This window comes from Haliotis rufescens, unplaced genomic scaffold (assembly GCF_023055435.1).
Source record: "Haliotis rufescens isolate VD_foot unplaced genomic scaffold, xgHalRufe1.0.p SCAF_17, whole genome shotgun sequence".
Lineage (NCBI taxonomy): Eukaryota > Metazoa > Mollusca > Gastropoda > Lepetellida > Haliotidae > Haliotis > Haliotis rufescens.
The window spans coordinates 6,103,521-6,130,056 of record NW_025963857.1 but is presented as its reverse complement, the minus strand read 5'-3'; the positions used below and the strand labels follow the sequence as shown (position 1 = coordinate 6,130,056).

The 26,536-nt window shown below is 40.2% G+C and overlaps 1 protein-coding gene across 1 annotated transcript; it reads right to left on the bottom strand.

Moving 5' to 3' along the window:
* Positions 1-712: 712 nt before the first annotated feature.
* On the bottom strand, positions 713-24,980 carry LOC124124261 (zinc finger homeobox protein 4-like). The gene is made up of 12 exons (XM_048397321.1): positions 24,929-24,980; positions 21,436-21,666; positions 20,180-20,425; positions 19,597-19,828; positions 17,500-18,029; positions 16,585-16,859; positions 9,760-10,486; positions 9,357-9,646; positions 8,513-8,710; positions 1,884-2,664; positions 1,475-1,764; positions 713-925 (listed from the first exon to the last, which is right to left on the bottom strand). The coding sequence occupies exons 1-12, from the start codon at positions 24,978-24,980 to the stop codon at positions 713-715; spliced, it is 4,065 nt and encodes a 1,354-aa protein (XP_048253278.1).
* Between the last annotated feature and the right edge of the window lie 1,556 nt (positions 24,981-26,536).

Sequence of the window (26,536 nt, the reverse complement as noted above, 5' to 3'; positions counted from 1 at the left end):
GAGAAAGCCATGCTATGCATATATGAAGTGACGCGTCACAACCGGAGCTGAAACATATGAGCACAAGTCATTATATGAAGTGGCGTGTCACAACCGGAACTGAAACTTAAGGGACCAACTCATTTGTTTTGATATTTGATGATAAGCAATAATTGAATACACTTTTGAAATTCAATTCCGATAATGAGTTTGAAATTGATGCATGTATATGACAATTAGACTTGACGTCACGACGTCAAAAATTTCCGCGTTGATATAGTTCGCCTTAAATAATAGTTCGCTTTAGATAAGGTGTGATGTTTAATTGATTGTTTTGTTATGATTTGTGTATCTGTCACTATAAGGGTTGACTTTCATCACCTGATGAAGACAGTGCCTCACATGAGCAAATGTACCATGAAGCGCTTCGTTCGAAACAGCAAGTCAGCGGGGTCTTCATTCCTTCATCAATTGGCACCAATGACGTCATATTGCAAGGGGCATAAGCCACGGTGTGTTATGTGAACTCTCGGTAAATGTGGAAAATATGGCCTGTGCAAGAGCAAGGGCAACCGTTTCAGCTGATGCCATGTCACAACAAACACAAGGGCATTCAAATATCATTTTGAGTATTTATTACATATATAAGTTATACATATTTCAGCAGTGTGGTATAGGCACGGTATATACAAATATTTGAAGCACTTCTGATGTTAAAGTTTATATACATTGTTCAACACACGGTAGGTGGGAACATTGGTGGGTAGGGAAACCCTGGGAACGGAGACATCATGGCGGGGACCGGAAACTGGAACTGGGGCATCATGGGAGACATGTAGTTGATTCCGGGAGAAGACGTCATCATGGCGGCCACGTGTGGAGAGTTAGGGGAATGCGTCTCAGGAGCTCTACTTTTTCTGCGAGATCGCTTATTCTGGAACCAAACCTGCAATGCAGATGCAACAATCTTGTTAGCCCTTCGCAAACAAATATAGCGTTTTCTGTACGGCAGCACCACCATTCGACAAGGGGGGTGTCGGAGAATAAAATATACATAATAATCATTTCCATAATCTTTAGAGCTCTCTGCTAAAAGCAGAGTCCAATAATAATATGATTGCGACTATATCATAAGCACTACTGAAATTTTGATCTGTTTTGTTGTTTAACGCCGCACTCAGCAACATTCCAGTTTCCTGGCGGCGGTCTGTAAATAATCGAGTCTGGACCAGACAATCTAGTGATAGCCATCATGAGCATTTACGCAATCGCATCAACGAAGTCATCGAGTCTGACCACCCGATCCCGATCACAAAGAGCCATCTCACTAGGTGTAACCGTACAACGTGGGAAGTGTCTAATGATATCAATCACTAGTTATAGTCTGTTTAACTAATTTGACGTTACTTGATTTTTATTGGCGGTGGCGTAAATATGAGAAACGATGCAACCTGGCCTTGTAGTTTGTAACGAATCGTTTAAATTTAAAGCGTACCTTGATTCTCTTGTGGGGAATTCCAATCTCAGCAGACATGTGCTCAATGACGTCATAATCCGGATACTTGTTCTCCGAGAAAACCAGTTCCATGGCGCGCACCTGTTTCTGTGTGAAGCAGGTTCGGCCACTCGTGGGTCTGGGCCTCTTCGTTGTTGCGGGGCTTGAGGATGGAAGGGGGGAAGAGGCTGGACTTGCGTTGATGGATTCACTACCGGAGGAGTGGCTTTGTGCCGGACTGACCCTCCCGGTGCCTCTTGGACTGGCACGAGGGACGACAATCTCGGGGTCTGCAACACAAGAATCATTTATATAAAACATAACATAACAGGAATCAACGACACATCTGGGCTAGTTTCAGAGGTATATGCGTTCGACAAATTTAAAAAAAATCTTTGAAATGACTTACCCTGGAAACTATTGAGATGTGTCTCTTGTGGCTGTGGTGTGGCTGGAGGAATGTATGTGGGATAACAAGACGGGAACACACCGGACATTGACACTGGGTAGATCGGGTGCACGTTGTTTACTGACTGGGGTAGTGAGAGTCCCTGATGTGCGATGTTCCCTGGGTTCGGGGGCTCCGCGTATGGTGTCAGGTTGGGACAAGGTCCATTTTCAACATCAGCAGGTGACAAGCCTTGTAGTGGAGTTTCATCGAGAATAGTGTCTCTGTGGTCACCCTTTGACCTAGTGTCGTTGTCTGATGGTGACCTAGTGTAGTCTTCTGCTGGTGACCTTGTGGCGTCGTCTGCTGGTGACCTTGTGGTGTCGTCTGCTGGTGACCTTGTGGTGTCGTCTGCTGGTGACCTTGTGGTGTCGTCTGCTGGTGACCTTGTGGCGTCGTCTGCTGGTGACCTTGTGGCGTCGTCTGCTGGTGACCTTGTGGTGTTGTCTGCTAGTGACCTTGTAGCGTCGTCTGCTGGTGATTTTATGTTGTAGTTTTGTACAAGGCACTGTTCTTCATCGGCTGTATGGTCTAGGTCGATGTGGAGAGCATCACTGTCACTTTCGTCTGAACCGATGCTCTCATCCGGCGAGGATTTCTCTGGTTTCAAGATGTCGATGATGCTGAAGGGCGTGAGTGTCCGCGGCTTCGTCGAGGTCGAAGATGTAGAAGTCCGTAGGTTCATGGAGACTGGTGATGCGTCTTCGAGGAAGAAAGAGGACAGTGCAGTTCCGAAGGAAGCCTGTGAAAAAGACAGCATGTATACCATGACGGAATAACGATTATAGAATAAGATCTAGTGGTGTATAAAATTGAACAAAATGTGGGTTTTGGACAAAAATGCATATTTAGCTTCTGGTAAAAGAAACCTGTTGCATAGTACTTGCATTTATGTTAGACATGAGGAATGTCTTCGTTTCAGCATTTTGGGTAACTAACAAATGAATAATAAGTAACGATGTTACAGCTAGAATAAAACTGGTACTTACGTTTCTTTCCATTTTATATTATCAAAGGCGATGTAATGGTACTCTCTTCTCTGTGCAGATCTACCTGGAACTGTAGCTGATGAAGTTATTATCGGACACGTCACCTTTATATACCTCACAGGTGTGACATCTGGCACTCACCTGCACTTCCCAATCAAGGTAAGCGTCAATCAGCCTCAATCAGACCACACTTAGACTTCTTGAAGTGATCACTTTCATTATTCCATTGTTTTCAGTTTCCATGTGTTGCGCTTGGACAGTAAGATGACTGATTAGCTACTCAACATTGACGCGCAACTCAGACAGTTAACTGATTTTATTATCCTGATTGTAAAGAACAATTAATAATACTAGTTCTCTTGTCACAATACTGATCATTGGTTCATTATGTTTGAACAAAACTGCGGCAATTTACTAAGTTGGTTTGACATTTACGTAAACAATAGAGCTCAGAAAGTGGTTAATAATGGGTTTACCTCAGAATTAATATCTGTAAAGTTTGTGTAGCTCAGGGATATGTGCTTGGACCACTGTTGTTTATCGTTTATATTAATGTTATTGGTGAAGAGATAGAGAATAAAATACGCCTTTTTGCTGACGATATATCAATATATTTCACCATATATTATCCATTTGCAGTTGTCACTTGTATTAATAATGATTTGGTTAAAATTCCAAGATGGGCCAACATATGGAAATAGAATTCAATACCGATAGGACCGAAAAGATGACATCACCCGTGAAGACGATCCCCGTAATACGACTAAATATATATGAACGATATTCCCATTCAAGATATTGTCAAACAGTATAGTCCCATGATCAACTGCTTAAGGAATTTAAAATATCGGTAAAAAACATCTATTTTTGGGGGGGGGGGGGGGGGGGGGGGGGGGGTCTGGCATTGTGTATCGAAATTAGATATTTTTCAGCTATAGCTACAAAACCAGAAGGCATATATTTCTTCAACAATCTGAAGCATAATAATATTTTTTCAGAAGTTCAGTTTATTTTTTCGACAAATTCACACCTCACACCGCCCCAGAATATCAGATGGTCGATCCATTAGAACTATTTGTCACAATAAACTTGATAATGAAACAAGTTTCAGATATCTAAAAGAAAGAAGATACCGTTCCAAATTCAAAATAAAACTAAAATGAATACCGGTATTGCACCTGAATATCTCAGTGAACTTGTTCCGGCTAAAACCTCAGACAATAATAATCCTAATCTTAAGGATGGTTCTCATGAACAGACAACTGTAGGACCCAAAGGTATACAAACTCATTTCTTTCTTGTACGATGCAACTGTGGAACGCTCTGCCCGCGGACTTTATTCATGTTTGCTCATTAAGAGAACTTAGCACTTTAATCAATGACCCTGACACTACAATACATTGACTTAAACTTCGGATCTAGATACAGGCAAATTATGCATTATCGCCTCAGACTCGGCTGCAGCGAATTAAACGCATATAGATTTAATCAATGTGTATCAGACAGATCCGACTGCAAATGTGGAAATCATTTGAAAAGATGCTTCACATTTTCTATTTACATGCCGAAATAATGCAAATATTAGAAATAATATATTTGTACATTGGTGGATATATCCCCAAATCAGTTTTATACGGCAGCTCTTGTGAAACAATCAACATAAAACATTTTAAATTAGTCTACGGCTCTATTGTCAAAAATAAAAGATTCGAGCGGTTGTTATAATAATCTGAATACATTTTGGATTAAATATTAAAATTAAGATACTGCATTCCTTTATCTCGGACACCACTAGCTCTAGCTTACGATTATAGATTAACTTTATGTATTGTACATATATATTCAACATGAACATGTATAAATTTGTTACCAACTGTAATCTGTTTTTCCTGGATGGGTATTTATAGAAGCAATGGTTTACTTGTTTGCCAATCCGGATTTAATTCATGAAATAAAAATATGTTTAAAAAATGTGTATGTACATAGAAGTATGCAAAACAACAAGACCAGCAAGTGTTCAGCCAAAAGAACGTATGAGGCACTTAAAACAGTAAACGTTCATTAAAAGGTAAGTCAATATTAAAACATTTTTAGACTTGCTAAATAAGCACCTGTAAAATGAAAATATTTGATTATAGAAAAGTGTGTCGTATCATTCTGCTATAGGTTGCTACCAGAAGCCACTGTCTGTGTGTAATGGTACATGTTTATATAAACCAGGCGAGAAGAAAAACATAACTTTGATTATTGATATCTGCAGCAGTTCCATACACATGAAATCTAAGATCTTAGAAGGAATCACAATCAATGAGGAAGTTTGTTTCATCTTCGATAACAGTAGATCCGTGGTTGTAACAGTATATACAAAGTCTGCTTTGTAGATGGAATACTTAATTATCAGGGATATATTTTTTAGAATTAAGTAAAACCAATAACTTGTTCATCATTAAAGGAAGAATTGGAGAAGATAAATATCTAGGAAGAACTTGTAAAGGTGTTAGCCTAATCGACAGCAGGTACACTTCAATATGTAAGTAGTGTTTATGTTCAAGACTTTGATTCCATTCTCTCAGATAAATACTCCTCAGGACGATATTGTCTGTCAATCAACGCCTGCTCAATCAATCAATCAAGCGCACGGACACTTCATGCGACTACCGTCAAGGACAGAAGAAAAGCATGTCTTGATGATGTGAATACAATGCTTGATAAACTGAATATTTGTTTATTAACGTTAACAAGAAATGTTTATAAGATATTGTTGATAATGTCAACACTGTTTTTGTTAGTGCTGCACATGTTTCCTTTGGTTAAAAATGTAAACCCTTACCCCCATGTGAAGCGGACGCCACAAAATCATTTGGGCCAACTTTTGTTATTCCGGGACAAGCCGAATAGCGAATCTTCTTGCAGGTCACGGAAAGGGGCGAGTGGTGACGAGTGGCCACAAAATATGGTTCGACAAGCAATGTGAAGTTAGTGGAGGAAAGTATCTTCAATCCCAAACTACTTTCCACGGGAATAAAACGTGAAAATACACAACGTCTATTAAATGCAAGTAGTCTTATAAGGGAACTTTACTTCAATATGTATTAAAGTAATGTGTATGTACGGGCCTTTAACCGGATTCTATCCGATGATCATCGTGCTATACATCTACACACAGACACTCGTCAGGACGATATTGTCTGTAAATCAACGCCTGCTATTGACAAACGCACGGAATCGTCATGCTACTACCGTCGCTGGGTGAGCAGAAAAGCATGGCATATTGTCAATTTCATGGCGCTATCACCAATTATGATGTGAATACAATACTTGATAAACTAAATGTTTGTTTATCTAATGTTAACAAGAATGTTTATCACATATTGTTGATATGTTAACAATATCTTTCTAGCTTCCTTTGGTTTAAAATGTAAACCCTTACACCAATGTGAAGCGACGCCACAAACTATGCTTCGACAAGCAATGTAAAGTTAGTGGAGGAAAGTATCGTCAATCCCAAACTACTTTCCACGGGAATAAAAGGTGAAAATACGCATTTAATAGATTAAATGGACGTAGTCTTATAAAGGAACTTTCCTTACATTTTATTATCGACATAGAAATACTTTATAAACTGAAATATATCATCAGATACATTAAATGATAGAAAAAACCTTTTTGCAAAATATTACGTAAAAGTAGTAACGAGTCGCACTAACCTCCCTTGGAAACATGCTTCGAATTTTTCAAAATTCAGAATAATGGTTATACTGACTCCTCGCTTATTGATGTTCTTGATCATGAACACTGACCAGATGTTATGTTTGAGATAGAGAATGTACACCTTCAGAAATCCAAACGCCGTTACTTGACTAAAAATGACAAATCCTGTGGTCCTGATGTAAATGAATATAATATTAGTAGCTCTGAGGCTATGATGCCAGTGTACGTTAAACGTTTTAATACAATTCTAGATACAGGTGTTTTCCTGATCAGTGGCTTAAGGTATACTGAACTACAAAAGAAACGTCACCATGGACAGATATGTGAGAAACATTATTTGTCCAAACAATGTAACCATACTTTGAGACATGTTAAAAAGATGAAACTTGACAAGGTTGAAATGAAAGTGTCAAATGTTCTTGAAGTGAAACGCCAACACTAGTCTCTGAGAAAATGGCATCACAAGTCAGTATCTCTTGTGTCCGCCATGTGCATTGATGACTGCCGTGCAACGTCGATACATGGAATTGATGAGGCGGTTGATGAAGGCCATAGGCATTTGAGCTCACACTCTGAGGAACGCCTGACGCAGTTCAGCTGCAGTTGTCGGCCTTGGTCGGGGGTCATTCAGCGGTCTTTGAATCTCGTCCCTCAGGGACTCAATGGGATTTAAATCGGGACTGAGGGCAGGTCACTGCATGGTTCTGATGCCATTCTGCTGGATGAAGTCTCTTGTTACTCTCGCAGTGTGGGCACGGGCGTTATCATGCTGAAACTGGCGATTGCGGCGATGTGCCAAATGAGGTATAGCGTGTGACTTGATCAATGGACCGAGCTGCTGTGACACCATTGCCTCTCCCTGGACCGATGTTCTGGAACACCACAAGGCCGGCGCTCTGTGCAAGACGAATTCCAACCCACACCATGATGCTCGGACCACCACACGAGTCTCTCTCAACAACACAAGCATTCGAATAACGTTTCCCATGGCGTCGCCAGACCCCCTCTCTGCCATCTGCTGTTGAGATACAGTAACGGCTCTCGTCTGAGAAGAGGACTCTTCTCCACTACCGGTGGTGCCAATGATGGTGCTGTGTTGCCCACTGAAGACGGCCCCGGCGATGACGTGGTGTCAGAATGGGTCCGCTGTGTGGCCTGTGACAGTGGAGCTGTCTGCTCGTCAATCGTCGACGCACGGTGTCCACACTAATGTGCCGGTGGTGTGTCCCCATGGTCTGTGGATAAGTATCCGCAGCAGTAACAAAGCGATCTTGAAGATGCTGTCGCACAATCTGAGGATCCTGACGTCGGGGGGTGACCCTTGGTCTTCCACTACATGGTCGGTCATCTGTAGTGTTGGTGGTCTGGTACCGTTGCTGGAGCCTTACGTGGACTTGAAATGCATTGGTTACATGCCGGGCGGTGTGTCCAGCTTGCAATCGTCCAAGGGCTTGGTGTCGCTGATTCCTTGGCATGTGGTAGCAATTCAATAACGAATGAATGTTATCCGATCTGGGTGGATTTTTATAGGGCAAGAAATGGGGGAACGCATTTCAATTCGCACGGAACTCACGTGCATCGGGTTACCATGGCCGTTATGCCTTTGGTCAGTCGATTTTACTGTCATCAAATTTCATTTTTCCGGACAAGGTAATGATAGAAACGTTTCATGCAATATTACTTGGGGCGACGTTTCTTGCGGACGCCAGGCGGACGATCTACCACTGGACCACGAGGCGGTCAACAAACATTAGGACATTCAAATATCATCATTTTGAGTATTTATTACACATATAAGTTATACATATTTCAGCAGTGTAGTATAGGCACGGTATATACAAATATTTGAAGCACTTCTGATGTTAAGTTTATATACATTGTTCAACACACGGTAGGTGGGAACATTGGTGGGAAGGGAAACCCTGGGAACGGAGACATCATGGCGGGGACCGGAAACTGGAGCATCATGGGTGACATGTAGTTGATTCCGAGAGAAGACGTCATCATGGCGGCCACGTGTGGAGAGTGAGGGGAATGCGTCTCAGGAGCTCTACTTTTTCTGCGAGCCCGCTTATTCTGGAACCAAACCTGCAAAACAGATGCAACAATCTTGTTAACCATACGCAAACAAATAAAGCGTTTCCTGTACAGTAACTCCACCATTCGACAAGGGGTTTTGTACCACTTACAGTCATCTTATGTCGAAAGATGACATGGATTGGATAGATAGGCCCATTGACGCAGGGAAGAAAATATCAAAAGCGACAAAATCCATTCCATAATCTTTAGAGTTCTCTGCTAACAGCAGAGTCCATTGTATGATTGCGACTATCATAAGCACTATCAACTAGCTTACGTGTTTGTTGTTTAACACCGTACGCAGCAATAGTCCAGCTATATGACAGCGGTCTGTAAATAATCTAGTGATGAGTGATGACGTTATGAGCATCGATCTACGCAATTGGGATACAATGACATGCATCAACTGATGCAAGTCAGAGGCCATGACAACCCGATCCCGTAAGTCGCCTCTTACCTATCGAATAGCGAATCTCCACAGACATCAGAGAAAAGGTTACTCATGATATCAATCACTATTTTGTATGGGCTGTTTACAGAATGACCTCACTTGATAATCGTTGACAGTGACGTAAATATAATCTTCCGACAGATATGAGGAACAATTCATCCTGAACTTGTAGTTTGTAACGCATCGTTTAAATTTAAAGCTTACCTTGATTCTCTTGTGGGAAATTCCAATCTCAGCAGACATGTGCTCAATGACGTCATAATCCGGATACTTGTTCTCCGAGAAAACCTGTTCCATGGCGCGCACCTGTTTCTGTGTGTAGCATGTTCGACCACCAGAGGGCCTGACCCTCTTCGTTGTTGCGGGACTTGAGGATGGCAGAGGGGAGGTGGGTGGACTTGCGTTGATGGATTCACCACCGGAGGAGTTTCTGTGTGCCGGACTGACCTTACCGGTGCCTTTTGGACTGGCTCGGGGGACGACAATCTCAGGGTCTGCAACGCATAAATCAGTTAAATTAAACATAACATAACTCGAAATCAAAACGGATCATCTGAGCTGGTTTCAGAGACACATGCGTTCGACAAAAGGTTTTGAAATGACTTACCCTGGAAACTATTGAGATGTGCCTCTTGTGGCTGTGGTGTGGCTGGAGGAATGTATGTGGGATAAGCAGACGGGAACACACCGGACATGGACACAGGGTACATAGGGTACACGTTGTTTACTGACTGGGGTAGTGAGAGTCCCTGATGTGCGGTGTTCCCTGGGTTCGGGGGCTCCCGGTAAGGAGTCAGGTTGGGGCAAGGTCCATTTCCAATATCAGCAGGTGACAAGCCTTGTACTGGAGTTTCATCGGGCATAGTGTCTCTGTGGTCACCTGTCGACCTTGTGTCATATGGTGACCTTGTGGCGTCGTCTGCTGGTGACCTTGTGGCGTCGTCTGCTGGTGACCTTGTGGCGTCGTCTGCTGGTGACCTTGTGGCGTCGTCTGCTGGTGACCTTGTGGCGTCGTCTGCTGGTGACCTTGTGGCGTCGTCTGCTGGTGACATTGTGTCGTCTGCTGGTGATTTCAATTTGTCGTTGTGTACAAGGTTCTGTTCTTCATCATTTGTATGATCCAGGTCGATGTGGAGAGCATCACTGTCACTGTCGTCTGATCCGACGCTCTCGTCCTGCGAGTATTTCACTGGTTTCAAGATGTCGATGATGTTGAAGGGCGTGAATGTCCGCGGTTTCTTTGTGGTCGAAGGTGTAGAAGTCCGCAACTTCATGGAGAGTGGTGATGCGCCTTCGGGGAAGAAACATGACAGTGCAGTTCCGAAGGAAGCGTTCTGTAACAAAAATAACATAATAATGACAGAATAACGATTATCGCAGACTAATAAGATCCAGTACATAATGTAAGCAATTTGGACACGAATCCAAATTTAGCTTCTTGTGAAGGAAAACTATTGCACAGTACGTGCATAAATGTCAGACATGAGGACCGTCTTCATTTCAGGATTTCGGGTAACAAACAAATAGCTAAAAGGCAATGATGTTACAGCTAGAATAAAACTGGTACTTACGTTTCTTTCCATTTTATATTATCAAAGGCGATGTAATGGTACTCTTTTCTCTGTGCAGAACTGCCTGGAACTGTAGCTGATGAAGTAATTACCCGACACGTCACCTTTATATACCTCACAGGTGTGACATCTGGCACTCACCTGCAATTCCCAATCAAGGTAAGCGTCAATCAGCCTCAATCAGACCACACTTAGCCTTCTTGAAGTGATCACTTTCATTATTCCATTGTTTTCAGTTTTGCATGTTTTGCGCTTGGACAGGAGATGACTGATTGGCTACTCAGCATTGACGCTCAACTCAGACAGTTAACTAATTGTTTGATCCTTGTTGTCAAGGACCATCTATAGTCCTTCTCGTGTCACAATAGTGATCATTGATTGTCACCAAGACCTTCATTCTGTTTAAACAATACTGCGGAAAGTTACTAAGTTGGTTTGAAACTTACGTAAATAATAGAGCTCAGAAAGTGGTTATGAATGGTAAAACCTTTTTTCGATAAAATCACACTTCGCCCCACGATTCTATTGTCAAAAGAAAAGAATCAAGTTGTAGTAAAATTAGCGGAATACATTTGGATTAAATATTGAAATTGAGATACTTCATTCCTTCAGCTCGGACACCACTGGCTAAAGTTACAGATTATATTTATGTACTGTACATGAACATCCAACAGGAACATGTTTAAATAAAGTTACGAAATTATGCAAATATTAGAAATAATATATATTTGTACATTCGTGGATATATCCCGAAATCAGTTTTATATGGCAGCTCTTTATTAAGTGAAGCAATCAACATAAAACATTTTAAATCAGTCTACGGCTCTATTGTCAAAAATAAAAGATTCGAGTGGTAGTTATAATATTCTGAATACATTTTGGATTAAATATTAAAATTAAGATACTGCATTCCTTTATCTCGAACACCACTAGCTCTAGTTTACGATTACAGATTAACTTAATGTATTATACATATATATTCAATATGAACATGTTAAAATTTGTTACCAACTGTAATCTGTTTTTCCTGGATGGGTATTTATAGAAGCAATGTTTTGCTTGTTTACCAATCCGGATTTCATTTATGAAACAAAAATATGTTTTCAAAAATGTGCATGTACATAGTAGTATGCAAAGCAATAAGACAAGCAAGTGCTCAGCCTAAAGCAGCATACGTTAATTAAAAAGTAACCCTATATTAAAAGATATGTATTGAATTATCTGCTCTTCATTAATTAGACTTAGTAAGGAAGCACCTGTAAAATGAAAATATTTAAAAAAAAGAAGTCGTATCATTCTGCCGTATCATTCAGGGTTCAGTAGCGGCTGTCTGATATCAGTGCTTAGCTGTACAAGTTTATATAAACAAGACAGAATAGAAAGATCACATTCATTATTGATATCTGCAGCAGTTTCATTGAAATGATGTCTAAGATCTTAGTTGAATCACAATCAATGAGAAAGTTTGTTTCATCTTCGATAACAGTAGATCCCTGGTTGTTGCAGTGTATACAAAGTATTTCTGTAGATGAGGAGTTAATTATCTGGATATATATTTTTAGAATTAAGTAAAAGAAATAACTTGTTCATCATCAATGTAAGATTAGGAGAAGATAAATGTGTAGGAAGAATTTGTAAAGTTGTTAGCTTTATCGACTATGTTATAGTAACTGCATGTTCACTTCAATATGAATTAAAATGATGTGTATGTACAAGCCTTTAAACCGATTCTATCAGATGATCATCTTGCTTTATATCTAAACACAAACACTCGTCGGGATGATATTGTCTGTACATCAACGCCTGCTGTTGACAAGCGCACGAAGTCTTCATGCTACTACCGTCGCTGAGTGAGTAGAAGAGCATGTCAATTTCAAGGCGCTATCACAAGTTATGATGTGAATAAAATACTTGATAAACTGAATATCAGTTTTCTCATGTTAACAAGAATGTTTATCAGATATTGTTGATAATGTTAACAATGTTTTTGTTGGCTTCCTTTGGTTTAAAATGTAAACCCTTACCCCAATGTGAAGCGACGCCACAATGTGTGGCTCATCAAGCAATGGGAAGTATCTTCTACCCAAAACTACTTTCCATAGGAATAAAACGTGTGAAAATAAGCAATGTTTATTAAATGGAAGTACATCTTATAAGATAAATTCATTTAAATTTTATAGACACAGAAATACCTTACAAACTAATATATACCTTCAGGTAGATTAAATGATAAACAATCGTTTGGGGAAATATTACGTAAAAGTAGAAACGAGTCGCACTTACCTCACTTGGAAACATTCTATGACTATTTTAAAATTCAGAATAATAGTGATAGTGAGTGAGTTGGGTTTTACGCCGCTTTTAACAGTATTCCAGTTATATCACGGCGTGTCAGCTTAATGTGGGAGGAAAGCCCGAAGTGATGCAGGTCTCAGACGTTTACCACTTCGGTGAAACCCACGAGCACGGGTATGGTGCTGACAAACCTAGAAACATAATCAGGGCGAACCGGGATTCGAACCCACAATCATAGGTTTCTGGCGTGGCCAAGGGACGCAACTCTGCACAGCGAATCGCGGCGCCTTAGACGACTGGGCCACCCGTGCCCCCAGTAATGGTGAGAATGACTCCTGATGGTCCTAATGTAAACGAATATAGTATTAATAGCTCTGAGGTTATGATATGTGTGTACGTTAAACATTTTAATACAATTCTAAATACAGGTCTTTTCCTGACCAGTGGCTAATTATTAATTATCGTCCTGTTAGTCTTATGAGCTGTCTTACTGAATAATTCACTGGCATTCTAGGGACTAGAATAAATACTTTCTTGGAAAATGCAAACATTCTTTCAGAAGCACAAACAGGATTTAGATATGAATATTCTGCCATTGATGATATATTCATACTCCATAGCTTAATCAAGTTGTTCTAATTACGAAATAGGAAAATGTTCTTCTGTTTTATAGATTTAAAAAAAGGCTTTTGGTAGTGTATGGTCTTTGGTGTACATAATTAGCTCAGTTGATTAGTGGAAAATGTTTTTTGTATTATTAGATTAATGTATGATGGTATCAAATCGTATGTGTCTGTGAATTGTTTAAAATCAGTTATTTGAGTGTAATGTTGGAGTTAGACAAGAGGCAAATTTATAGCCAATTCATTTTTTCTTGTACATATATTTGAATGATAGAGAATCATATTTTACGCAACATGATTGTACATTGTTGCAGCTCGATTCAACTGCACATGATTGTTGTGTAGATATTGCTCTAGTTGTTATTGTATTTCTGTATGCCGACGACACAGCTCTGTTAGCGCTAACACGAAAATACCTACAAAAAGCACTTCATTGCTCTGAAACCTATTGTAAATTGTTGAAACCAACTGTAAACAGGAATAAAACAAAGGTTCTTATTATCATTTTGAATGAAAATTGTTTGGATTTTGTGGATGAATATAAATATCTTGGTATTCATTTCCAAAGCAATAATACATTTTCTAAATCTATTTAAACGCGTGACCAAGCAGCAAAGCAAACTAGTTTATCATACGTAAGGCACGTTCAAAAATGTCTCTTCAAAATGCCAACTCTATCTCTCTGACACCATGGTAAAACCAATACTACTATATGGATGTGAATTATGGAGCTATGATCATGGTAAACTAATTAAAAATGTTCATGTGCAGTTTCTCAGAAAAGTATTACCGGCAAAGAAAAGCACACCTTTATTAATGATCTATCGTGATCTTGGTAGAACCCCTCTTTGTGAAGATTCCTTTCCCCTGATCCTTAAAAAATACCATTCTTAAGGATATCCCGTCACCGCCTCCAGTAGAAACAAGAAAGATGAAATAAAACTCCGTTGAATGAACGTTTATGCAAATTGTGTGATAGTTATGATATTGAAGATGAGTTCCACCATATTTTAAAAGTAAATATTTCAATGAGCACACGAAAATGTACATTCCAAAACACTATTAAAAAAGACCAAATATGTTACAACTCCAACAATCACGTAAATGCCATAAGACATATGTCCAAAAGAAAAGTAATTTTTTTTAACATTTGATTGAAGATTGTAACAAATAACTCCCGTACACATTTGCCAGCCGTCATGTAATAAACTGCTGTTCTATTCTGAAACGTCGTATTGGAAATACGGCCGAGCTCGTTATCTCGAACTCCGTCATAATCGAATATACCGACATCTCGAGCCGATTTTCCTGTCCTGACTGCTTCACATTATAAATTTGCCCGCTTATCTCGAATTCGAGACAAAATACGATCTCGAACCTTGGACTCGGTCCCAACTTTGACTTTACTGTAGAATGTTGTACCTTTATCTCGAAGTTGACATTTGTCATATTAACTGTTTAAAAAAGCGCAAGTATATCTTGTACCTTTTCTCAATTTAAATAAATTGCTCAACTAATCATGTAAATATGTTTTAATCCAATTGTAGAGGTAATCTTTCTTGACAAAACATCGGGAGTAGACATGGGTAAAAACATGGAAGGGTATACGAGTTCAAATCCATAGCGAATATCACGAAAACCCGGGATCACCAGAAAATGTGTTTCACACGTTGTATTCACTTGGGGAATCGAACCTGGGTCTTCGGCGCTTCAACCACTAGACTACCACACCGCCCCTTAATATGCACATGACAAATCCAGGAGATAAAACATTGAGGCAATATGTTGGCATCCCCATGGGCACACATTGTGCTAACGTCCTTGCTGATCTGAATGGGAATTTTTCATCGGATTAGTAAAGCAAGGGACATTGGCCAAGAAGTTTAACTTCGACTTAAGTATATCGATCTGATATCGTTCGTGGAACAGCTTCTGATGCCTTGAATGTTGTGATCTCGATCGAACAACTTTTGAGCAAGAGTCGAAGTCTTTGAAGAAAGAGAATGCTCGATTGTGCCTCAAACGTTGCGAAATGTGCATTATTCCTGGATCTGTTGGAATATTGTGCAAGGGAAAGTTGATGATCATTGAAAAAATAATCAACATTTGAACTATAGAATATGACAATAAAAAATGTATTAATAAGAATCTATATTGTCACAGAGTAAGACTCCCTTCATACACCTTCTGAGTGACAGTGTCCACTTTTTATCGACTGAGTACCTCTGTAGCACACACACACGAGCATAGCGACATGTGCTGTTCATATATCCACGGATGTCTGTTCAGTAGCAATGCCTCGATATATTTACACTACCAATAATTGTTGTATTATTCGTAGTATTATACATATATCTATAAACATTGAGAAGATCGATTTGACATACTACATATAAACAAGGATTTGGTTTTCCGTCTTTTGCAGGTTAAGCGGAAGAGTTGGGTGGGCAAGCATCGGGCAACTATTCAAGACACAAATACAAAGAGACAAAATCATAAAGTATTTATTACACATAGCAAATATTTTTGTATGTTTGTACATGGCATCAGACAGTTCGGTAGATGTACAACATTAACAAATATTTGAAGCACTTGTGATGGCAAAGGTTTATACACATGGTTCAATACACAGCGCGTAGGAGCATCGTCGGTGAGGGGAATCCTGGGAACGGAGACACCATGGTGGGCGTCAAGACCGGAAACTGGACCATCATGTTGTTAATTCCGCGGGAAGACGTCATCATGGCGACCATGTGTGGAGAGAGGGGGGAAAGCGGGTCAGGGCCTCTATTTTTACTGCGAGCTCGTTTGTTCTGGAACCAAACCTGCAATATAGATACAATCAAGTTAGTCGGACGCAGAAGTAAACACATATTATGTAACTATATTTTATGTTGGGCATTAATTGTAGTTTGTAACGCACCGTTGAAATCTAACGCTTACCTTGATTCTCTTGTGGGAGATACCAATCTCGGCGGACATGTTCTCAATGACGTCATAATCCGGATACTTGTTCTCCGAGAAAATCTGTTCCATGGCGCGCACCTGTTTCCGTGTGTAGCAGGTTCGGCCACCATCGGGCCTGGGCCTCTTCGTTGTTGCAGGGTTTGAGGGTGGCAGAGGAGAGGTGGCCGGAATTAGGTTCCTGGATTCATCACTGGAGGAGCCTGCCGGACTGACTCTGCCAGAGCAGTTTGGACTAGCGTGAGTGGCGACATCTGAAACACAAGCAACGTTTGAAAACATTTTCATATTCTCAGTAATCCCCGGTTGTTTGGTTCAATGGCATAGCAGACAATATGAACAATGGAGTTCTTAATTCTCAGTTAGTTTTTAATGACCTACTACTTCCGAAATATAAAATGTGGCATAAGCTTTTGATTCCTACCTAACACATCGAACCGCATTACAAACCACCCTCAATCTAAACAAGGCTCTAACTCTAGAAGCAATACTAAACCCACAAAATAAACTAGAAAACTTCAAGGCCTTAGGCGTATTCTTAATAAAAACGGAACTAATAAAACGCATCTAAAAACACAATAACCTACCAAATCAAAATCACATAAACAAACAAAGATCCACCATACCCAGCTCCCTTAGTTCTCCTCCCCAATCCCATCGGCATCTATTCCAAATCTCAAAATTCCCAAATTCTATATAAGCAACCCCTAAAACCTCCCTCTTGGGTTGCACAGACCACTTTCGCCCCTTTCGGAAACACATTAAATGGCCTGACCGGGCCCGTGTGCGAAATACGCATCAGTCGGAAAGCGCACGTTAAATCTCCAAAGTAAGTAAGTAAGGAAGTTTGATTCCAACATTCTTACCATTTGAGAGCATGAAAAAATGACTTACCCTGGGAACTATTTGGATGTCCCCCGAGTGGCTGAGGTCTGGCTGGAGGAAGGTACGGGGAAACTGTAGGGTAGACAGACGGGACCATTGCAGGCTTGAACATAGGATAGGGATACATGGGGTACACACTCTTAGCTGAAGACGATGATGACTGTGGTATACCCTGTGACGTAGCATTTTCTGGAACTGTAGGCCCGTGATGTGGATCTTGGTTGAGATAGTACCCCAACCTAGTGTCAGCTGTTGTTACTTGAGGAGATGGCACTGATGACCTTGAGATGTCTGCTGACCCTGAATTATACTTAGCTGGTGACCTTGAGATGTCGTCATCTGGTGACTTTATGTTGTGATCTGTTTGTTGTCTCGTGTTCTCGTTTTCAGCTGTATGATTCAGGTCGATGCGGAGAGCGTCACTGTCGTCTGATCCGACGCTCTCATCCTGCGAGTATTTCTCTGGTTTCAAGATGTTGATGATGTTGAAGGGCGTGAATGTATGTGGCTTCTTCGTGGTCGAAAGTGAAAGTCCGCAACTTCACGGAGACTGGTGTTGTACTTTCATGGAAGAAACACGACAGCTCTGTTCCGAAGGAAGCCTTCTGTAACATAGATAAAATAACGGAACAAATATTATTATGAATAATATACTCTAGTTCAGCAGAAACTTGAACTAAATCTGAGTAACAAAAAGAAGCTTATTGCACAGTTGTTGCACATTATATATTTTCATTTCAGCATTTAATTTCAGGTAAGTAAGATAATGAGGTTACCACCAGAATGAAAACAATACTTACATTTGTTTCCATTTTATATTATCCAAGGCAATGTAGTGGTATTCTCTATTCTGTGAAGAACTGCCTGGGACTGTTGTTGTTGTTGAAGTAATTACGTCACCTTCATATACCTTACGGATGTTACATCTGGCACTCACCTGCACTTCCATATAAGGTAAGTATCTTAATCAGACCACACTCAGCCTTCGTGAAGTGATCACTTTCATAATTATTTGTTTGCAGTTGGAATATGTTGCGCTTGGGCAGACAGATGATTGACTGGCTACTAAACAGTGACGCACAACTCAGACGATAAGCCTTGATTACTTGATCCTTATTATCAAAACCATGTTATGAGTACATGTTGATTTTACCATTTATACCATTGCCGACTCACTTCCAGAGGTTGAGGATTCAAGTATTGAGTCTGTCAACCGTGCACCTTAGATCGTGTCCTGACCTGCATTTGAAACTTTATATTTACAAGTAGTAACGGCTACATGGCCCATAATACGTTTTAAATTACTGTTTTATTTCACAAAGGTGATATGTGACATTAAATACACAGTGGAAGATAATGTACTGTGTTATGATATATAAACCAGCTTTAAATGGACACTATACCTTAAATTATATTCTATGGCAATAGACTCGCATGAAATTACAGTTCATATGGTGCTATACTAAACCCGGTAAAACACAAGGGACCTATTAGCAGGGGATCCATGATACTTTAAGTCACATCTGTCGACATCCTCAGTGTGCGTTTCAAGTGTACAAAGTGTCAAATCAGATAATACGTACACTCTTGTTCGCTATATGCTTTCAGGAACAAGAGTGAGTGAGTGAGTTGGGTTAAACGCCGCTTTTAACAGTATTCCAGTTATATCACGGCGTGTCAGCTTAATGTGGGAGGAAAGCCCGAAGTGATGCAGGTCTTAAACGTTTACCACTTCGGTGAAACCCACTAGCACGGGTATGGTGCTGACAAACCTAGAAACATAAATGGGGCGAACCGGGATTCGAACCCACAATCATAGGTTTCTGGCGTGGCCAAGGGACGCAACTCTGCACAGCGAATCGCGGCGCCTTAGACGACTGGGCCACCCGTGCCCCCTCAGGAACAAGATGTTACTCCGATCGGAGAAATGGGGGTCTCTACTATTGGTGGGTTAGCCAAGTGATCAAAGTGTTCACTCGACCATACTTCAGTACAACGGGTGAAGCAAGTTTCTGCTGTCCCCTGCGTCAAACTTCAATATCTCACTGCGTCACACTGAACACGACCACAGGCTCCAGATTATGGCGCCTATTATATCACGTTTACACAAAGATCTTATATACATCCCATGATGCATTGACAACGGGGTCAAGGGCCACGGCCAGCAGCTCGCAGCTGACCACGCCCAGAAACGGAGACATGGCGTTGAAGGCGTTGCAAAAAGCCTTTCTGAGACACATGATGGCACAGTCGAGCTTCCCGATGTTTTCATGGCTGGCGACGATGTAGTCAGGCTCCCTGGCTCCCGTACTGTGATGAGTGAACACGACAGGCGACACTGAAACATGGAGGTGTAAATTAGTGAAGCTTACAAAAGGTCTTATGGCAGGTACATATGGATCATTTTCCAGATTTGATGCATCAGTGACTGGTATGTTACCCGATGCAATTCCCTGTTTAGACATGGACCATATGTTCCCGGTTTTTATTTCCAGGTGACCAATTGCCTTTGCATGTGTTTGTGACAGGCGAAATTTTTCGGGAGGATGCGCTCACCTTATCGCGAACATCTAGTGTCTCCAATATTTGATAGTTATTTATGAACACATGCTGATGATATAGTCGCAATTGTACATTCGACTATGTTTTTAAGAGAGAATATGGAAAGAGTTTTATAATTTGTATTTACCTCCACATGTGTTATGCACTGGGGCTCCCTTCACCACCACTTCACACAAGGTTAAAGACTTATAACCGGAGTTGTACTTGACAATTCTGACGTAACGTCCAATGGTGTTGACGGCGCAGGTCAAGTCTACCGTCAGACCGCTGCCCACCGTGCCTTCATGCAAATAGCAGACTTGTAGGCCGGTGATGCTGCTGGTCATCGGGTCAGAAGTATGGACCTCCACAGTGAAGTTGGTTAATCTTTCGTCTAGGTGGAAGAAAGCATATGATAATAATGTTGCCTGCAGACAAAGATTCACACCCTGTTCAACATGAGGCAAATGCTGTATAGTGAAAACCACCTTCACAGAATGAGAAAACATGGAAGGAACACATGAGTAGGGACCATTCATTTCAAACGTCAAAGAGACGGAAGCTATGCTTTCAAATAATGTTTCCAAATGTGGATTGCACTGGATAACATTGAATTGCATTGGTCTATACTGGACTGAGTGGGATTACTTTTGGATTACATTTGTTCACCTTGGAATGCCTTGAATGTCGGATATGATATTCAGTCATACATCGCTGTGTCGAACTTTGATGTCAAAGTTACGGTTGTCTCGAAGTAAAAGCTTGGTCTCTACGTGTACAATCTTTATTTAACGTTTCCAGTTGTGTCGAACATCGGATAACTCGAAGTATTTAGGTAGGTCCTTTAACTTTGACACAACGGTGGAAAGAGTAAAGACATACGTCATTATTGGTTTGATTAGGTTGAGAAGATGTGTGCATGTTTCATTCAATACGATTGCTGCTAAATTGAATATGAAACAATACACTTTTCAGTCCAACTGACAGTAATCAATGTGCATTTTTATCAGAATAATGTTATTTGAAACACTTTTTAAAGAGACCTATGCCATCAACTTCTGCAAAAAATAACTACATTAATTTTGATCATCAAACGGTTTATTAGAAAGCCTGACGCCGAATGCAGACTTACCCCCGCATTATTTTCATGAACAAATTGAAAAATGTTTCTTATTAGCTTGTAAAATCTGCTACTGTTTTATCTCCCAATGCTCTAAGTGTAAAGTTTTGTAAATGACTCTTTTACACTAATATATGTTCCAAAACGTTTATGACTTGTAGAGGCATAATAGCTTTTGAAAACTGTAATTGTTTACAAATTTGTTAATGATGCTTCACTGTATAACCGTTTTCAGTTCAAGTTCCATTCTCAAGAAGATGGATATAATTGTTTATTTTACTTACGGCAACAGTCCCCCCTGTTGGTGACGGAGACAGTGAGGACAGTAAAGATCTTCTGGAGATCTACCTGCCACCAGTCTAGCGACGGCTCCGGCTCATTCACCGTGTGGGCACAACTTCCGGCGCTGTGGTCGGTGTTCTTGTTGCCGTCAACAGCCAGATCTGATGTCGATTCACTTTCTACCGAGCTCTGTTCGGTAGGTCTATTCAGTGCAAGGTTCGACAGTTCCAAACCTTGACCGAGAGAACGTGTTTGTTAAAATACACATTTAGCCTTTGTTTAACTCTAATGTCTAGACATCAGTCTGTTGCTTGCGTTAATACAACAAAAACTCTATGAGCATTAGACCTGTGAAACTCTTTGAAAAACTAAAGTGGTAAAGTAATCGTTCAACCCTCACGTACGCCTTCTGAAAAACTGAATATGCATTGACACATGTCCTGGATGTTTGATACAGGCATAAACATACTAAAAATGTAACATAATTTATGAAAGGGACCCTAACCTGTCGCACTGAGCACGGTAGCTACCAGTACACACACATCAATGTTTTAGCCATCGTCCTCCTAAATGAATTACTTCCCTGTGTTGTAATATCATCCAAATCTTGAATGCATTTGTCAGAGAGTATCCATTGTGACCCTGTTATTTGACATTAACGCATTGGTGTATGTGAACATGAAAATGGAACTGCGATATGTTCGATATTTGATACAACCACGGCGTTTTACATATAGAATTGTTTGCAAGTACCTCGGATGGTCCGAATGATGTACCATTATCGATAATTGCTTTTTACATTCTAAAGAAGGATGAATGGCAGTTTTGTGACAATCTATTTTCAGACAATTGTAGAAACTATTTGACAAAACAAGGCCCCGACCAAAAGGCTACCCCACCGCCACAACAAATGAAGACATTACTTCACTTGCAGTGTTATGTTAATTTTCAAGGAAATTAAATCAAATACAGTGATAATAAAAGCGACAAAACCTTTTCTCAATCATAAGACATTCCTGCTAATGTGTTTATGAATCACTATCAACTCGTTATGATAGCAGATGTTCGCGAAATGATAAGCCGATCATGTCCAACCGGTGGCACCCATCGCAAACACATGCAAAGGCAAGTCAAATGTTCATCTGAACCAACTTATAGTCAAAACGGGGAATTGCTTCGCACATTCGATTTAGGAAATGCCATCAACATGTCTACGATAAAGCCTTTTGAAAGCATAAATATGGTCTTGAATGCTATAACCCTGTTCAAACATCTGAGCAAGAGTCACATGACCCTCTTTGAAAAAGTAAAGTAATCAATTAATCCTTATCATTATGTACGCCTTTTTCTGAGAATAACGAAATAAGAACTGAAACATGTAATGGATATTTGCCACGGGACAACAAATACAAACTATAAAAGAGAACCACATCTGTCAACACTGACCTGGGCAGCTACGATTATACACACTAGTGCATTAGCCATTGTCCTCCTGAATGAACTACTTATGATATCCTCCAAATCTTGAGGGTATTTGTCAGGGGGTATTTATGGTGACTCTGTTTCCAAACGCTAATTCATTGTGTTATATGGCAGTAGAAATTGTTATAGGTCTATCTGTGGTGATTGTTTGTGGCAGGAAATGATTAAAGGGCTCGAAAAGTCTTCTCTCCTCATAGCTCCAACTTACCAAGGTTCCAACATTGGCAGATGGTTATCCGGGTGACTCATAAGGGGAATTTTAGGCAGTACACTCACCCTCCTGGGAATGGTCAGCTTATTTTCAGGTAGGGTCAGTCGGCTTAGTCAGGTAAGGTCAGGGAAGGTCAGGGAAGGTCAGCTACTCTCAGTTCAGACAGGTTCGAATCCAGAAATTCGCGTATTTCATTCCCTAGGAAATCAGGTACGCCAATTGATCCGGAACAGGATTCAGGTTTGTCGTCAGATATAAGATGTAGGTATTGTCACAAGCCAGGTCATTTGATTTCAGAGTGTCGTATTCCCCGTGCTTTTGTGACACTTAAAGCTGATAAATCCACATTACGACCCATTCCTTTTCTACGGGATACATGGTCAACCCAGTCTTTGCTGTTCGAGGGTGTGATGTCATTCTGGGAAGTGTCTTCTGCAAACACTGATGTTTCAATTGAGGGTATTGGTGGAAAAACAAGTGCACTTCGCCATTTTGTTAATTAGCAGTCACATGTGGTGTCGGGTTTAGTGAAGGTTGCTGTCACGAAAACTGTTCCAGTTCCAGACAGCTTAGCCGTTTTGCACCTATGCAATTGGCACTGATGGGTTGGAATGCTTGATATTTTGGTTAAAAACTGAATTATCACCAAATCTTATTTATTGCTTCTTGGTCAATGCTGAACTATTTATAATTAAGAATTTACTTTTCCCTTTTTCTGCAAGGATTAAACATATGCATCATCAGCTCATTGTGGCTCGTGCGCAAACATGCCACTGTAAGAAAAAGGTTTTCCATGTATTTGTATTGTAGATTTCTGTATCTGTAATGTACTTTCGATGTTTATCCAACAGGGTCATTCATTCTAATTAACGGTTTCCAATTAATTAACAATGTTTCCAGTATAAATGTACGATCATGAATAAAATAAATAAATGCACATTCAAGTTGACAGTTACAGGTGATTCATTATCTGAGGTTTAATTCTGTGTAATAGATGTAAAAAATGCAGAGGTCTTATTTCAGGTCATTAAGAGTCTCGGCCACTAAACAGCCCTTCCCAACTCTATATATGGAGATATTGTTTGAGGGATATACAATGATCTTCACATGTAAAGAGATAGTGGAATTCAACTCAAGCAGGTCATAAGTTGCATAATTTACAGACTCTATCCTTCCCTCGGCATAACTTGCTGTCGGCCCGTCTCAATGGGTACATTATGGTTGCTTGTAAGGAATTATAATATTGGCAAGGATATGGTTTTAGGCATTCAAAAATAATCATTAAAATGTGGTGACGTATAACAATGTTGGTATTATAAACCTTTAGAGCTTGACATTCCTTCTAGGTTTGAAATTAAAGCAACAAAACCATTTCCATTATCATAAGCAATCTCTACCAAAATAGTCCATTGTACGATTCCAAACGCTGAACTGCGGTAGGTTTGATGTTTGATGTTGTACGCTTTGGTGGATTTACAAATACCTCCTTTAAACTGTCATTAATTCGAATTAGTTTACACAATCTAACCTGGGACAAATCGTACAAAATTGTCTTGAGAATCTGATAACACTCTGATCAAATGGCTACATCACCACCTCAAGTTGCATCCAAACAAGAAAGGTAACACATTATTTCATTTGCAATGTTATTGTTATATATCCAAATGAAATTAAATAGGATGATAAAATAATTGTTTTATCTTTATCTTCACACTATTAATAAACATGAACTGAAACTATACTGAATGTTTACCACAGGAATAAACACTCCTAAAAGTGTGAAATATGAAAGAGAAGCAAACCTGTCGCACTGAGCAGAGAAGCAGCCAGGAAACACGCCAGCACATTAGCCATCGTCCTCACAAATAAACTTTCCTCTGTGTTTAAGTTATATCATCCAACTCTTATTTGTCTTTGTCAGGTGTATCCTTGGAAACCCTGCATTAGTGTATGTGAATATGCATGAAATGGCTTCAACGCGTCTTTCAATCTTAATCGATACTACTAGTCACTGTAATATAGACATATCTCTTGTCAAATCAATATCATGCACCATTGGTTGTGTCTGCCTTTGCAAATGTTTTTCAAAGCAGACCGGAATATAATGTTAGTTTCTTATTGTCTTTGTGTCCAACTGGTCCGGATCCTATGTGACATTTCCATGTATTGTGTGCGCTCTTCAGAAGGTTAACTTCTTGGGACATCTCGCTCATAAAGAATGAAAAGTGTAAATACCGGTTTGCGTAACTTAAACCACAACGTTTGTTCCGATCAATGCTTTATATTTACGGTAGTTAGGATACGCTCACGTGTTCGCAAACACCTGGGCCGACTTGCACAAAGCGATCTTAGCGCTAAGACTATTGTAAGCCTATGTTAAAGTTACGATCATCTTAGCGCTAAGATCGCTTTGTGCAAGCGGGCCCTGGTCTGATCACTATTTGACAGTGATTCATAAACAAAGGCTCATGATATAGTCGGAATCGTAGAATCGACTGGCTGAGATTTCTTATGAAAATAGAAGGGTTTTTTCCCTCTTTTCTTTACAAATTCTCCAAAGCTGCATTCTACCATTATATCTCTATCTTTGCCATCAACAGTACGCGAGATGGACCTCGTAGCTGCTGTCCTCGAGTCACTACCGTACGTCAAGACCCTCAAATACAGGGCAACCATTTGCAGGTTCGGTTCCAAATGGCTACGGAAACTGCACTGAATATGATAGGACTTAATCAGTGCCACAACCATCAGGCGTCTACTTTTACCGAGGGGTGGATACTGTAGACAGCCACCTGTCCTTCCAGTTCAGAGGTAATTGGCGACATCGACAATAGGGGGCGTTTTTTAACTTTGTCCTCCATGATGGAGGAATGTTCATTAACAATTTGTTATATATTATAGTCGCCTTAAACCTCCTGGAAACCATTTCGTGCCATCCACATGTCTACCATAAAGCCTTTTGAAAGCCTTACGATGGTCTTGAATGCTATAACCCTGTTCAAACATCTGAGCAAGAGTCACATGACCCTCTTTGAAAAAGTAAAGTAATCAATTAATCGTTTTATCATTATGTACGCCTTTTTCTGAGAATAACGAAATAAGAACTGAAACATGTAATGCATGTTTGCCACGGGAAAACAAATACAAACTATAAAAGAGAACCACATCTGTCAACACTGACCTGGGCAGCTACGATTATACACACTAGTGCATTAGCCATTGTCCTCCTAAATGAACTACTTATGATGTCCTCCAAATCTTGAGGGTATTTGTCAGGGGGTATTTATGGTGACTCTGTTCCCAAACGCTAATTCATTGTGTTATATAGCAGTTAGAATTGTTATAGGTCTATCTGTGGAGATTGTTTGTGGCAGGAAATGATTGAAGGGTTCGAAAAGTCTTCTCTCCCC